The 15,864-nt window shown below is 36.8% G+C and overlaps 1 protein-coding gene and 1 long non-coding RNA gene across 6 annotated transcripts in view; one reads left to right on the top strand and one right to left on the bottom strand.

Moving 5' to 3' along the window:
• Positions 1-15,864, top strand: part of LOC141752250 (uncharacterized) — a 423,479-nt gene that overhangs the window by 202,760 nt on the left and 204,855 nt on the right. The gene's annotated exons all lie outside the window — the stretch shown is intronic.
• The window catches only part of clip2 (CAP-GLY domain containing linker protein 2), a 41,709-nt gene continuing 27,421 nt past the window's right edge, over positions 1,577-15,864 (bottom strand). For 4 of the 5 annotated variants that reach the window (XM_074609984.1, XM_074609986.1, XM_074609988.1 and 1 more), the window contains 8 exons: positions 15,221-15,796; positions 15,055-15,112; positions 13,978-14,061; positions 12,137-12,293; positions 5,382-5,541; positions 4,885-5,073; positions 4,190-4,253; positions 1,577-4,090 (listed from right to left, as the gene is read on the bottom strand). In XM_074609984.1, the coding sequence (XP_074466085.1) occupies positions 4,074-4,090; positions 4,190-4,253; positions 4,885-5,073; positions 5,382-5,541; positions 12,137-12,293; positions 13,978-14,061; positions 15,055-15,112; positions 15,221-15,796 (1,305 nt within the window). In that variant the 3' untranslated portion in view covers positions 1,577-4,073. The remainder of the gene's footprint in view (positions 4,091-4,189; positions 4,254-4,884; positions 5,074-5,381; positions 5,542-12,136; positions 12,294-13,977; positions 14,062-15,054; positions 15,113-15,220; positions 15,797-15,864) is intronic. The other variant, XM_074609985.1, reaches the window with a different exon arrangement.

Here is a 15,864-nt window from a genome sequence, read left to right as displayed (position 1 = left end):
GAATACATAATAATAATCATAATAATAATAAAACATAATAATAATGGGGGAAAAATAAACATAATAATAATAATAATAATCCTAAAAATAATCAGTATACATAATAATAATAAAACATAATAATAATCATAAAAATAATCTGTATACATAATAATCATAATAATAATAAAACATAATACTAATAAACATAATAATAATAATAATAATCCTAAAAATAATCTGTATACATAATAATAATCATAATAATATTAAACATAATAAACATAATAATACACATAATAATAATAATAATAATAATAATCCTAAAAATAATCTGTATACATAATCATAATAATAATACACATAATAATAATAATAATCCTAAAAATAATCTGAATACATAATAATAATCATAATAATAAAACATAATAATAATGGGGGAAAAATAAACATAATAATAATAATAATCCTAAAAATAATCAGTATATATAATAATAATAATAATAATGATAATAAAACATAATAATAATAAACATAATAATAATAAACATTAGGATTTATCCAAAGTGGATTTTTATAGCCATAGAGCTCTTGTGATTGCCTAAAATAGCTGTTTATTATAGGGTAAAGTTCATATCCTAGGGCAGGGGTCAGCAACCTTTACTATCAGAAGATGGATGGATATCCACTTTGGATAAATCCTAAAAATAATTTGTATACATAATAATAATCATAATAATAATAAAACATAATAATAAACATAATAATAATAAGAATCCTACAAATTATCCGTATACATAATAATAATCATAATAATAATAATAAACATAATAATAATAATCCTAAAAATTATCTGTATGCATAATAACAATCTGTTCATAGTTTCCCTCCGTTTAATCCTGTATGTATATATGGATTTTATAGCCATAACAGCTATGCCATACAGCTCTTGTGATTGCCTAAAATAGCAGTTTAATATAGGGTAAAGTTCATATCCTAGGGGAAAGGATATAGTTATCTTATAATAAATAACACCCCTAAACCACTATGAAATATGAAGTTACACTATAATTCACCATAGGTAAAACTTTGATTTGTGCCTGTGCTTCTACTTTTTGTTTGCTTCCGCAAATAAGTAATCATTTATTTATTCAAATGTCACCACCATAACCAATCTGCCCTCTAGCAAAAAAAAAAAAACTTTGACGGTGACGTGTGGATAAGACCTGACATTTGCCAAGGAAAAGTGATATGTGTGTGTGGAGGTTAGAAATCCGATGATTGTAAACAAACATGCAGTGTCTGGGTGCCAGGAGCTTCACCGCAAAAAGAAAATGATTTATTGCCTCCTCTTCTCGTGAAGTCATTTCAATACCAAATATTTGCCTGAGATGAGAGATTTAACACAGGATTTATTTTACCTTGTGTGGCTGAGAAATGGAGAAAGGTTGCTGGCAGAATTTCCCTAACCACAGACCTCTTAGTGGTATGAAATCTGACTCAACTCTGTAGAAATATCTACGCTTTGCCCTCAAAAACAAACATACAGAAGTGACAGTATGGAAGAGTGTGAAATAAAACACCACCAGCCCTTGCCCACATTGTTAATATTTAATGACTCAATCTCCGAAACCATTGCAGCAATAATCCAAAGGGTATGAACCCTCCAGCTGAAAAGGCCATGTACAATATCCAATGGAAAAATTTAGGTTTTTATCTTAGCTGACCAGCGCCTGCCCTACATGTCTTACCCTACATGTTTTGCAAAACTTCCCGCACCACTCACCTCTGTGTAACGTCTCCTGTATCACCAACTACAAACAGTTGTTTAGTTATGGATAAAACAATATTTGGAAGACTTACAGTATAAATGATACACATTTTTGCAAGTGAAATCCAGATGTTGTCAACCTGTGGAAGGATGAGCGTAACATTTGACATCCATTGTTTGGGTTTTTTAGCTCCTGTGACAGCCCTTCAGTAGCCCCCTATTTAACACAAGTAATCCAGGGACATTTAGATACAGCTTCTGCATTATGTTGTACCGTATAATTAATACCAGTGTATGGATGGATGGAGTCTGTACTGATACATAGTCCACAGTAAATAAAATAATTACTGATGAGAGGTGTATTGGTAACGCAAAAAAATCTGGAATAATTCACTATATTCATTCTATAAATAATATACTGTAACATAACTCAGAGCTGAAATCAGGAGGCCTTCCAGGTAGCAGGAAGTCCACTGATGTGCAATGGCTAAAAAGGGAATACTTTTTTAGGAAAGATTGGCCCAATAGCCACCATACCTGATACCCAAAGAGAGGATTGGTGGTTGAGATCATCATAACTCTCTCCTAGTGTGCACATGGGGGATTTTATAATAAGCAGTCATTTGTGATTTGTTGTGTTTCAACACCTCAAACATAGTTCATGGTTTGAATCGTAACCCCTGTATCATATGTATCGTATCCGATACACAGCCCCAATTACATTCTTTTCACGTTTTATAACTGACAAAAAATAATTTGGACTATCGCAAAACCAGAAATTTAGTAGTCGATACCAGTGAAATTCAATGATTCTCGATACCCAATTCAATGCCACAGTAAAAAAAAAAAAAAACAACGGAGCATTTTGTGGTATTTGTTTGTAGCCTAGATGTTAATAAAATAAATAAATAAAATCTCATGTACTTCAACATACATTCCTTTATAACATACTGATTTTTGCGAATTTATTATTAATCCCTGATGATCTGCCTCTAGATTCTCACCAGAAACTACATTTTACAAGATTACATTTGAACACATCATGATAACGTTGTAATTTAAACTTCGCCCAATGCTCATTTCTCCTGAATAGAGCTTGAAGGCATCATATTGTAACTTAATGCAACCTCCTGTCCGTTAGTTGTTAGCTCCGTTATTAAGCCGAGCAGGACTGTGCTGCCCATCAGCTGCTAACTAACAGCTAACGTTAACTAGCTGTGTACTCCTGTGGCTTTCACAATGTAGCATCATCAGGGGGGGCCTGCTTTACCAGGTGAACTACAGGGTGGTGCCCCATCAGGGAAATTTTCTATCATCTCTCGAACAACGGTACGGCGTTACTCTCGAGCTCTTGTCCCGCGGTATCTACGGTAACTGTGGTACTGTAGAAAAATGAGTACTGTCACGTTTTCAGAATTTTGGCATCGACTTGGTGACGAAGTGTTGGTTCTTGTGACATCCCTAATTTGGACTGCTTTAAAAAAAGTATTTTTCAGTATGAAACAGTACGTGAGGTTTGAGACAGAAGCAGACTATTTTCTGGTGGACGGTTTAAAAACAAAATTTCCAACCAAAAAAAAATGGTCACCATTGGAATCAACCTGATCATAACCGAGAGGGATGAAACAAAACCCTTTTGTTACAGCTACTCTGCAAGCCTACTGTGTTTGTGTTTTATAATAAAAAAAAGATTTTAAGGTGTGGTATTACTTTAAAGGTTCTTTTTAATACTTCCCACAATGACTTATTATATTGTACACTAAAGTCCAATACCAATTCTCTCATCAGGTTAAGTGACAAATGAGCCAAACTCCCTAAAAATAACCGTCAGTCATCCTTGAAGAGTTGCTCTGAGTATCACTGGCCAAGACAGCTCACCCACAGAGGATTATAACAAAGCTGAGGAGCAAAGTAAACGTAATAAATAAAACAAACCAAAGACCCAGTTCTTCAGTTCTTCACATCGTTGTCCATCAGCCGTTTTGGCCTTCTGATTCAAAATTAAGAATTGTCACAGAGTTCCCGGCAACTTGTAGATTGAAATTTTTCTAACTACTGTAAAGCATCAAAAGTTGCCATACTGTACGTTCTCAGGAGTTGTACCGATAATATCTCTTCATGTCCATTTCCCGTTTATATTTTATAGTACTTTAAGCGGTCTTCGTGATTGGCTAATAGGTGCTTTCTGCAACGTAAATTCACTCGAGATAGAGATTCGCCGTTTTGGTATTAACTGTAAACTGAAATCTTCTTCAAATCCTCCCTGTCGCAGGATCAGGAGAAACCTCTGCGTGTCCCAGTTCAGTCTTCTGATCTCTTCTGCTCATATCAGTGTTGCTCCTGAAAAGCCCAAAAAGAAAACGAGATGTCTCAGCACTGAAAGGTATTGATTATATCATCACAAACCATATAATTGTTTTAAATAGAATGAGATAATACCAACATCTCGAGGACTGCCTGACTCCTGATGATGGATTCCATTGGCTGAATTTGCACCGTGCACCTGAAAAACACAGTCAGCGATTGTCAATGTACTCTGGACATGATTTAGTTGTGTTGTAGGTGAAATTAACCCTTTGAACTCTGCAATAGAAATAGTCCACCAGTACCTACATTGGTATATTTGCTTTTTGTGATGTCATTTCTTAGAGTCTCCATATCCCTAAAATCTGTACAACTTAAGCTAAAAAGTTGTGTTAAGTTAATAAACCATAAGAGTTGACAAAGTATTTGAAATTGTGTCACAAATTTAAAAAAAAATACAAAAAAAGTTGTTGTTTTTTAAATAAAATTGAACTAAAGAAAGACGCTCAAAATATTTCTTAACACTCCATAATTTATTTGAACTATGCGAATTTTTTTGTTTTTGAAATATGCTCATTTTTATAAGCAAATCTAGTGCAAAGGCGTTTCATTATCGTAAGAACGATCTCCCGCGGCCATTACAGTGCAATCCTCATGTGTTGTCTCCATGTTCTGCTAATAGATCCTTACACACTGGCCCTTTAAAATAGACTTTAAAACCCCAAAATCTTAGTTTTTCCATATCAACAAGCATCCCTTCTGATATCTACTTCTTCCCAAGCTGCCATCATTTTCCTGCTAGTTGAATGTGTGAAGGTGAGGGTTTTTACCGGGCTTTTGTCTGGATGCCTGCGCATGGCCAGGACCAGCTGGTCGACCTCCTGGTTGTGTTCCATGGCGTTCCTCAGGGCGTCCTCGGTGCTGAGCAGCCGCTGGCGGAGGCGGCTCACCTCCGAGTCCAGGACAGATGGGTCCATCATGGAGTACCGCCGTTGGTCAGGTGAAGACCGCTCCCGACCCTAAAACAAACGGAGACAAGGCAGGAAGATGTCAGCCAATGTACGCTGTTAAACCGTCATGCTACCGTTATGTGTGATTCACTATTCACATTATTTAAAGAGCACATTTTCATATTCAAACATACTAAATGTCCTCTCAGGGATCATAAAAACACAGCTCCCTTTTAGGACTCTGTATAAACATAGATATTGAGAAATAGCAACAACAACATCTCTAGAATGGGGAAAAAAAACATCTGTTGAGTGTTGAGGGTTGATTCAGCCCAGAAGTAGCGTTAGTTTATCATCACACAGTCGTTCCTTCTCACCAGTAGAAGCAGTTTATCACGCAGGGTCTTGATGTCGTCCTGAAGTTTCTGCTCCTTGACCCTCCACTCGGCCTTGTGCACTTCTCGGTTCAGGTCTTTCTCCATGTCCCGCGAATGGCGATGTGATTCCAGCAGTAACACCCTCAGTTCATTCAGACTCCTGGAATAAAACATAGCAATAACATAAGAAACAAAGACACCACTCTGTTTGGTAATATTCAGAAAAATAGAACCAATTTTTCCACAAGCGTTGTTGTGAACTTGACCGCTCCGAAGAGCAATAATGATAGAGAGGCAGTCGTACATGCTGCTCAGACCTTGCACAAAGGTCATTATCATTTAAGAGCGTACCAACCCAGGATGTGAATAAAACATTAGCCAGTCTGGCCAGTGGGGATTGTGGAGGCGGCCTCATCTCTGTACATGTCAGACTGGCATTCTCATAGTCAAACAGTCTGTGCATATTTGGCTGTTTGCTCGCATACTAATATCAGTGAACCACATACACGCTGGACAACAGTATTCTGTGATCAGAGCACGACAGGTTACCCAAAGGGGTGAGCTACTTTAACATCTGCCACATTTTTGTTTTTTATAAGAAATCCTCTGGGCCAGATCTTTCAATATTTTTTCCTTTCATAATGCATGTCAGACAGCTATATGTAGGATGTCAAGTTTATAACGCGATAATATGTTCACAGCTTGTTTCTGCTGCCCCCAAGTGGACATAAGAATAAGTTAAAGTAGCAGTAGTCAGTATATTTTTGGCATCATTGGGCAAAAATTCCATAATAACCTTTCAGCATATTGTAATTCAAGTGTTCTGAGAGATAACTAGACTTCTGCTCCTCCTCATGGCTCTGTTTTCAGGCTTTGAAAATCTAGCCCGTGACGGGAGACTTTGACCAATCACAGGTCAGTTCATTGAGAGAGCGTTCCTATTGGCTGTGCTCCGGTCATGTGAACTTGGGGTTCCTTCACCAGATTTCACAACGGCGGCCGCGTCACAAACTTTCTCATTTTACAGCTAAACCGTGCACTACAAGATGATTCTGAAAACATTTGAGGAGAGAAATAGGCATTAACGTAACATAATATTGATTCATATTTGATCAGCGCTGCCTAGTTTGACCGTTTGGTCGGAGTTCAAGAGTGATTGACAGCCGGCTCTCATAGACAGCTGCTGGACAGCAGACCTCATATCAGCTCTTACTGCTTGTTTTCCTCCGGTCTGTGAAATCTTGCAGATGTCGTTAGGAGCACCGGAGGACACAGAGGCACATGATGTTTTTCAGGTTACCTGTTTCATGTACTACTGTCACGATATAGCGACTGTTTTATAAAAATAACTTTTTTTAATCATATTTGCTCCAATCTTATACTACATATAAGTATAAGTAATACTTCAGCTTTAATGCAGGTTTAAGGAAAGGAAAAGTTTGTTTGATTTTTCATTATTGAAGCAATGTCCTCCACCTTACTGATTATGTCTTCTTCCTCTTCACTGTTTCGTACAGAGCCTCATGCATGCTGCCCTTCTGACCATTGCCGAACTTATACCCTCTTCCAACCAAAAATTAGCGTGGACATGCAGTTTTTTTTAAACACAAGAAAACTCGCTAAAAATAGGCGATAGACTCCTTTCCCACAGAGTGCTGCAGGATTGAGCGCTAAAACCCAGAAATGAGTCTGCATTCTAGCACTTCCTGTTCCCTCGTCTGGAAGTCAGTGGGTTTTTTGAATGGGTTTTTAGTTAGATGATGAAATAAGAGTCTGTGGAGCTGAAGAGATTTAAACGTTTTGTTCTAATATATAAAATATAGTCAGTAATATCTTTACTCAAACCAGAGTTGGTGATTGTTGGAACAGTGGAAAGAGAGTTTTATTTTCTTTCTGTCAAGTTTGAATGTTGTGTGTAATGTAATGTTTAATGTGTAGTGTTTCAATGATCAGCGAGGTAAAAATTAGTGTTTCTGTCAATGGAGTCTGGTGGCTTTAAGAAAAAGCATATTAATTGTTGAATGCAGATTGTAACCTTTCCCACTGAAGACAAAAGCCAGATGTTAGTGGGTTTTTTGTCTAGTGGGAAAGGGGCTTTAACCTGTGTGTTCATGCCATAACAGGGCTGTGCTCACCTAACATTGATTGTTTCAGTAACATGCATAGTTATATCGGACTGTATTATTGTTTGCTTCTAAGAATCATTATTTCTTGTACCACACCACTTGCCCGTAATTGGCTTCCTTGAATTATCTTGTCAACTTCCAAAGATAGAAAAGTGTAACGGCGTTCAAAGTTGACTGTCTCGAGGCAGTGTACTAGTTTGTTTTCTTAAAAAGGATGTCACAGACTGAAAATAGCAGCGGGAGCATTAAGGACGCTAATGAAACCACCGTCCACTAACACTAACACTAACACTAACACTAACACTAACACTAACACTAACACTAACACTAACACTAACTCAAAGGCCCACCCACTGAATTTTTCAAGGGATGGTATATATTTTTATTGCATACAGCATAATTGCTGCAGTGATGATGCACAAGGAAATATCCTGCTATAGCCAGAAGCACTTATTTTTAGTGCCTTGTAGCATTTACTAACGTCATAATAACCATCAATAATGTAAGAAGTGCATGATGTAAGGTAGCCAATAATGTAACACAATCTGTAGAGTTCCTTCAGCTTTACTGAAAAATGCATTGTCTGAATGTGAATGTGAAGTTAATAAAGCCTCGCACGTCTGCTATGATATTGTGACAACTTTCTCTTTCCACTCGGGTGGTTTAATAATGACCTGAATTATCAGAACGTAGCCAGACTTGTCAGCGCAGAGCTTAACCAACAAACATGGTCTTTGGGAGGTTGTCGGTGAAAAGTGTGCCAGAAAGAACTGAATGCAATCTGTGAGAGGTGGACGTCTGGCAGCTCTTAGTTTGTTTCCATCTGCTGGCTGAACGCAAGAGAAACCTCTAGTGCAGTGGTTCCTAATCTATTTCCTTAGAGGACCCGACTAAGGGACATGGATATTTCATATTATATTCAATGCATTTCAATAACGGTACAGAACAACTGATAAACGGTACAATTAATCCAATGAGTGAATGCAGTAACCGCAGGAAGTTTTTGTAAAACAAGTGATTATTTCCTGTGAATATCACATCAGATGTGTTTTCCTGTTATTTTTAGGAACTTTTAATACAATCATCTATCTGTAATATGTTTTTAGGCTTCTTTTTTGACAAATTCAGTGTTTTCTTCTTGCTTGATCATTGTTCTATCAGCTCTTTGGTTGTTTTAACTGTGTACTTTTCTAATGCAAGACAAGGCTGTTAAGCAGTGAGGGAAAACTCTGTGAATATAACTTGTATTCAGGTATTCACCCTGCCCTTGTACACTTTATTAGTTACTCTGTACTGATATTGTTCTGCATTGAATATAATATGAAATATCCATAAAATATGTCACTTAGTCAGTTTACTCAATGGCAGAAGAAAACATTAAATATGATGAAATGTGTCCAATATAATGCACCTATTAGTCGGGGCGTGAATCTTTTGGATTTCTGAAAATAAAGTGGCAAATTTATGAGAAAAAAAATCACAAATTTGCGAGATTATAAACGTCGTTAATTTACAAGAAAATAATTCAGATATTCTCTGAGATTAAAGTGGCAAATTTACGAGAAAAAAATCACAAATTTGCGAGATTATAAAGTCATAAATGATCATAAATTATAACAACTGATTGCAATAATCTAAACACAAAGGCAAACCTAAGACTCATGCTAAACCTGCACAAATAAAAACTTTTTACTAAAAGGTTTTTAGTATTTCTCAATTCTGTGACTTCAAGAATAATATTTGAGTTGTACAAAAAATAAAAAAATACTGCCTGTTACAGCTAGCCTTTTTGTTTATTTTATTTTGTTTTATTATGCCAATTTCAAATAAAAAAATTACACAAAATAACGCTATAGAACTAGTATTTTTTAACAAATCACACAATAATTCTCGACGCAACTTTGAACTTTGATATAAAATACTCCTAAAGTAACTTATATTTCTCAGATATCAGTAGTAGTAGTGGTATTGTATTTCTTGATTTATAGTTTTAATTGATCAGTGTAGCATATTTAAGATGTTTTTCCCCATATGATTTTAGTATAATATTATATTATATTATAGGTCTGTTGAGGCCCCTACAGGTACTATGAATAAATAATCACATATGGACAACAGCGTAGGCAGAATATTCATAACGAGGTTCTGGTTGTGAAACTAGAGGTCTTCTGCAGAGCTCATTGAATCTTGCTGAATATGTTTATAAAGTTAATTGCTTTGTATAACTCTTTTACAATAAGTTTTATTATGTGTTTTTTACTGCAAAGCCTGTATACAGAACACATCTCCCTTGAGTTTTAAATGAAAAGTTTTAAGTAACTCGATACTCCCTGCATCCTCATTACTACCTGTGCTGGACAGTGAAATTGTATTTAACCTTGCTCACATATGAATGCAATAAATGCTGATACTTGTATAAGTAGGAGAACAACTCTCGAAAGAACAGCACAACAAAACGTGTCCTGATTGCACCGCAGTGCGTTGTTATTCACTGCAACGTTGGCAGCGGTGGAAAGGAAAATAAAAGCCTAATGCAGCTCCTGCTGAGCTAATAACTCCACTTTACTTTACAAACTTTATTATCCACAAAATGTGGAAAATTGTCTTTGGCTTCACTACAATCAACGTGAATTACAAATAAGACAGTAGTAAGCAAGTTTGGAGTTCAAGTATGCCTATTATAAAAAGTATAATGTGCAAATTCAGCGAGGGGTGGCCCTGTACGATTAACTATGCATTTAACAATTTAAAGGGAGACACTATAGGTGAAGAGGGTAAAACATTTAACTAATAGATATCACCATGAAACTTCCCCTGTTGATTACTTATATTAAGACAATTCTTTTTTGTGTTACAAGTTTTCTGAAAGTTTATGTTTAAATATGCAAATTAAGCATTATCTTATGAAATATGCACTAATTCTCATACATTTCCAGGACAGAAATGTGTACATTGGATAAAGCCAGGTTCAAAATTCTTGTTTAATTTTGTTGACATATTAGAGTTAAAGATTTTTACAGAGGGGATTTTAGATATGTCTTTTTATACCTCAATAAATCAGAAAATACTGTTAACAGCTACAAAAAAAAAAATCGATTTTCGCCATGTTTTTGGGAATAATTGTTGTATAAATCAGGCTATGAATGATATATGAACAAACCCCTCTGTAAAAACCTTCAGAATATAGAGAGGAATGAAACTGGAAAGTTTGGTGGATGTAAGTGCTGCTAAAGTGGAGATTTCTGGCTCAGAGCATCAGAGAAAACAACCTTTAAAGATATGGATTGTAGTTGATTACTGACATTAAGATAATTATTTTTTTGTATTACAAGTTCTCTGAAATTTTATGTTTAACTATGCAAATGAGGCATTATCTAATGGTACCTTTTGGTGAATTTAGGAGAAATCTACAGACACAAATAGACAAAATAGTAAAATAAATCTTTCCACTAGTCTGGAAGAAGACTTGTTATAGAAGCAAAATAGCCCAAATCTCAAAATTGACCAGTGGATGAAAAACTGTGTTTTTGTTGCCTGTTCGTCTCTTCTGTGGTCGGGACAAATCATTTGTTTTGTAGACATTTTTTGTGGCTCTTGGCAAAAGTGCCTTCCTGAGGGAAGCAATTCAAATTGTGGGTACAATGGACGGGACGGAAGAGCTTTCATTTTGGCATTCAGTCCACGCCTGCTGCTGCTTCGTTGCATCTGTGGTTTTCCCTATAATTTTTACTGGCAGTGTTAACCACTGTTGACAGTTTCTCTTTACATTTGACATTCAAGTGTCCGTAGTACCACGCTGCCATGTTAAAAGGCAAGAGGCTCATCCTGAAGTCATTGACTACTTTTACATGCAAAGTGTTATTCCACTATTATTCAGAATATGACAATATTGTGAATTTGATACGGGTCATTAAGACATGTGTGATATACTGATATTATTCAGGTTTTAGGAGCATTCTTTGGACATGTAAACAGCACATTCACTATATGAGTCTCAGTTGGGTTTTTTACTGCAGTTTGCGACACACTGTGTCAAACACAAACACAAACCAACTAGCCGACAGTTTGTAGAGATGCATGCCCAAAAGAAAAGGAAAAACACACCTACTATTAAACATTATGAAAGACTTGGATATCAACAGGTTTTTGGATGTGAACAAACGCCGACCTTTTCCAGAAGGTGGTTGAAGGAATGAAAGAGGGACGCTGAGTTCGCCACCGGTTAATCGGAATATGAACGGCTGCATGTAAACGGGAATATTAGTGGAATATTCATTTTCATTAGCCATGTAAACAGCTTAGCAGGAATATTATCATTTTTGGAATAAGGGCAAAAACTGGAATATTTTGTGCTTGTAAACGTAGTAAACATTGTAGTAAAAGCTGAACTAAAATCAATAAATCATTTTAATACAGCTTTTAATACAGTGAAGACCAACATGGGTTTTGTCGAGATTACAAAATTCAGTAATAATATTATTAAAGATGACAATACGTGCAATAAAATCAATGCATCGCCTCTGGACTCAGAGGATCTCGTGTGCAACGTACAGAGATATAATTTTTCACTCCAGCCTCCCAGTAAGTGCCGAGGTAGATTGTAAAATCAATACAGCCTCGTCTCCGTACCTCTCTTTCTTCAGCAGCTCCTGGCTGATATTGACCAACTGCCCAGAGGCATCATGGGACTTCTTGGTCATGGTCTCCAGCTCCGCCTCCAAGCGCATCTTCTCCTTGGCCTGGGCTTCGGCTTTCTTTTCCCCTGAGCGAACTTTGCCCTCCATCGCTGGCGGAAAAGAAATAATAACAAGTCTTTGCTGTGAATTTGATTTGAATTGTCGATAACAATTTATTCAGCATTTATAATGTTATTATTGATATAAACACCTCATGAATTGTTGATAACACGATATAATGCAGTAAGCTGATTTAAGGATTTTTCTTTATTTATTTATTTTTATTTTACTTTTTAATTATTTTATTTATTTTTTATTTTATTTTTTATTATTTTTTTTATTTATTTATTATTTTGTTTATGTGTCTTTCAACAACTATAACTCCTCCTATGAAGTATTAATAACTGGTGCGTAAACAGCGGATGTTTATACACAGTTGAAATACACAAATATATTAAAGCGTCATCGCGTCTGGGTTCATAACGTCACCCGGCGGCGAGCTATATTCACATACGGTGCCATTGCACTGACTGAATCCATCAGCCACACGCCGCTACTGCGGTATGAACCCAAAATAAACATATTGTGCTGTGATTTAATTGCAATAAACGGATCAAAAGGATGCCGAAATAACTACATAATGATGCCGTTTTGTAAAAAGTCTGAATTCATGCTTTGTCAGGTCTGACGGCAAGACGACAAGCAAACGACTTTTAAAATGCTTGTTTTCTGAATAGAGTTTGGATCAATCAGCGCCAGGCTATGCTAACATTGTAACTGCTCCATCAACACTCAACATAATGTTATGGAGTTGAAATATTTCACGAATGACGCAAATTTCGTGTGTTTGTGCCGCGTCATTCGCTTCATTCACGTCGCCTATGTAACTAGTCAAAATATTTTTTTTTATTTAGTCTTAGTCCTGTGTCAAATGTCCTTTTTTAGTCATCAGATTATATTGAACATTTCAGTCAATCTAGTCTAGCCAAACCAATAAGTTTAGTTATTTTAGTCAAACTAATCTCACATAAGATTTCAATCAGCAAACAATCACTATCAAGAACACAAAGAAGAAACTTCATACTAAATTAACTTTTCCTCTGAACTGTGGATTTTGTGCTCCACATTAGGAAGGGATCCCCAACTTGAACCAGTTTACGGAGCAGAATAATGAAACTACAGTATTCCTCACTTTGTGTCTCATCTTGTTTTCCCCCCCCCCCTTTTATAAATTATTCACAATCTCGTCTTCAAAGTGTGTCAATGTGATTATCTGAGCTACATGACGTGTGTTTTGGGTCCTTTTGATGTGAAGGGAACTTTAAGTTTTCAAAAGACAGCCTGTCGACAGATTTCACAGCGATGATCAAAGAATGTAACGGTGAAGATGAACAAGAGCCGCCGCCGCCAACGCCACCGCACAGTGAACTCAGCGTGACTGGCGGAAAACGAAGTGAAGCCTGCAGTCGCTGAACATACACGGCACTGCACAGAGCAACAATAAGAGAATGACACTAATGAAGGTCATAAATATGATGTAGTTAACGAGTTTATGTCGTGAGAAATGTGTCAGAACAAAACCCAAATTGGCTGAAGAGCCAATAACAAACATGAGCTGCTAAAACACTACAATTCCCCTACAGGCAGTTTTTATTAGCGGCGTTATTGTGTATGAAAAGACATGAGCTGTCTACAGAGATTAAAATATTTACAGGTTTCCTGTCGTGACATGGGCGCCTGGAAAAAGGCGGCTGACTGCTCTCGGACCCGCTCTGGAAAATAAATGACATTTACCTCCCATCTGTGTTTTGAGGGCTTCAACCTGGGAGGTGAGAGTCGAGACCTCCTTTTCCCTTTTCAGCAGCTTCTCCATTGTTTCTGAAGGAAAACAAAACAATAGTTAAGTAATGTGTTCAAGTGCACTGATGCAGGCTCCACAGCAAATCTAATAAAGTCCGTAAGGGGGCAGGCTGCAGGTTTAAAGTTACATCTCATCTCCTAATGTTACGGTAGGATATCGTCAAATCTTATGTCAACATGATATTTGGTGGACGGATCTCCTTTTGGGTGAAGGGATTGGGATTTTTGTGGTGATTTGAGCCATGAGATCATTACATTGTGTTTGAGTTATGGAATAGAGATTAAAGGGATAGTTTGTATTTTTTGGTGAGGTTGTATATTAAATTGTGGTTATAAGTTACTCTAAGTGGTCATTGTTTGCTTTAAGTGAAGTAAAAAATATTTTTTGTGTGTTGTTCTTACATAGATTTAATGATTTTTTGCATTTCATTTAAAGCAAACAATTTACACTTTATATTACGTTATATATATGTTTAATTATTATTATTATTATTATTATTAAGTTGTTCAAATAGAAAAATATTATTGTAAAATATAAAATATAATATATATTATTATATTTATATTACATTATAATCACTGTTATAAAATGATTAGAATGTAATTCAACTATGGGAATTAAATTATAATACACTACGATCGCTAGAAAAAAAAATTAAAAACAGTGAGTGACCAGCAATTATGACGTATCATGATACTTGACCTTATAAATCATTATAAAATGCTTTATAATGTGTTATGATTATTGTTGTAAATAAGTATGAATATTTATGAATGCCTATAACTATAATTATACGGTGCTATAAGCAGGTTATAATGCATTATAAGCATGTTTATAATACATTATAGACATGGGCGTCATAGAAAGTGTTACCAATAATTCTTCAACAAAAATAATAGCATCAATTATTATTATTTTTTCAATTTGGGAAGTAATAACATGGAGCAGAATGTATAATCATATAAGGAAAATAGAGTATATGAATGGTTAATATAAATGGACGTTGATACCTTCGATGTTCTGTTTAAGCTTCATCTTCTCATCTGAGATTTCATTATCCTCTATCACCTGAAAAAGGACAAAGTGTTGAGAGAGGTGAGCTTGAATCAAAGCGATGACAGCATTATATCTCGGTGCTGGATGTGTTACTCATCACGTCTCCTCAGCACCACGCACATTTGCATCATGGGATGTGTAGCGGTCCGCCTGGTTGGCCTGGAGCTGGTTGGCCGTCACCCTCAGCTTCTCCTCCAGTCTCTGGATCTCCTCCTGGCTCTCCGCCTGGGCCTTCTGCAGAGCCTGATAGTCCGTCATCTTCTTCTCCGACAGCTCCAGCCTCTCCCTCAGCCCCTCTGTGCTTCTGTCCTGCTCCATCTGAAGCTTCTCCATCTCCGCCAGCCTCTGCTCCGCCTTCTGCAGCTTATCGCCGGCCTCCCCCAGGGCCTGCTTGGCGCTTTTGGACTGCAGCTCGGTCCTCCACGTCTGGTTGCCCTCGGCCAGCTGGTCTTTGGCCTCCTGGAGACGAGAGCAGAAGTCTTCGCGCTCCTTGCTCAGAATGGCGGCTTCGATCTTGTGTTTGGTCTTGAGGTTCTCCATCTCCAGATGGTGCTCTGTCTTCAGGCTCTCCAGATTGGCTCTCAGCTCCTGGGCGTCCTGCTCCTGGCCTTCTGGAGCAGGATGGTTGCTACTCAACGAGGCCTTCAGGTCCTCCAAAGAACGCTGGTGGTCAATCATTAAAGTGTCAAATCTAACCTGCAGACGGAAGAGAGGAGGATTATTAGATTATACTGGTGACCTTCTATTTCCCCCTAAAGACCCCC

This window comes from Sebastes fasciatus, chromosome 16, assembly GCF_043250625.1.
Source record: "Sebastes fasciatus isolate fSebFas1 chromosome 16, fSebFas1.pri, whole genome shotgun sequence".
NCBI classification, from domain to species: domain Eukaryota; kingdom Metazoa; phylum Chordata; class Actinopteri; order Perciformes; family Sebastidae; genus Sebastes; species Sebastes fasciatus.
The sequence above is the reverse complement of the archived record's forward strand: the minus strand, read 5'-3'. Positions and strand labels throughout refer to the sequence as shown.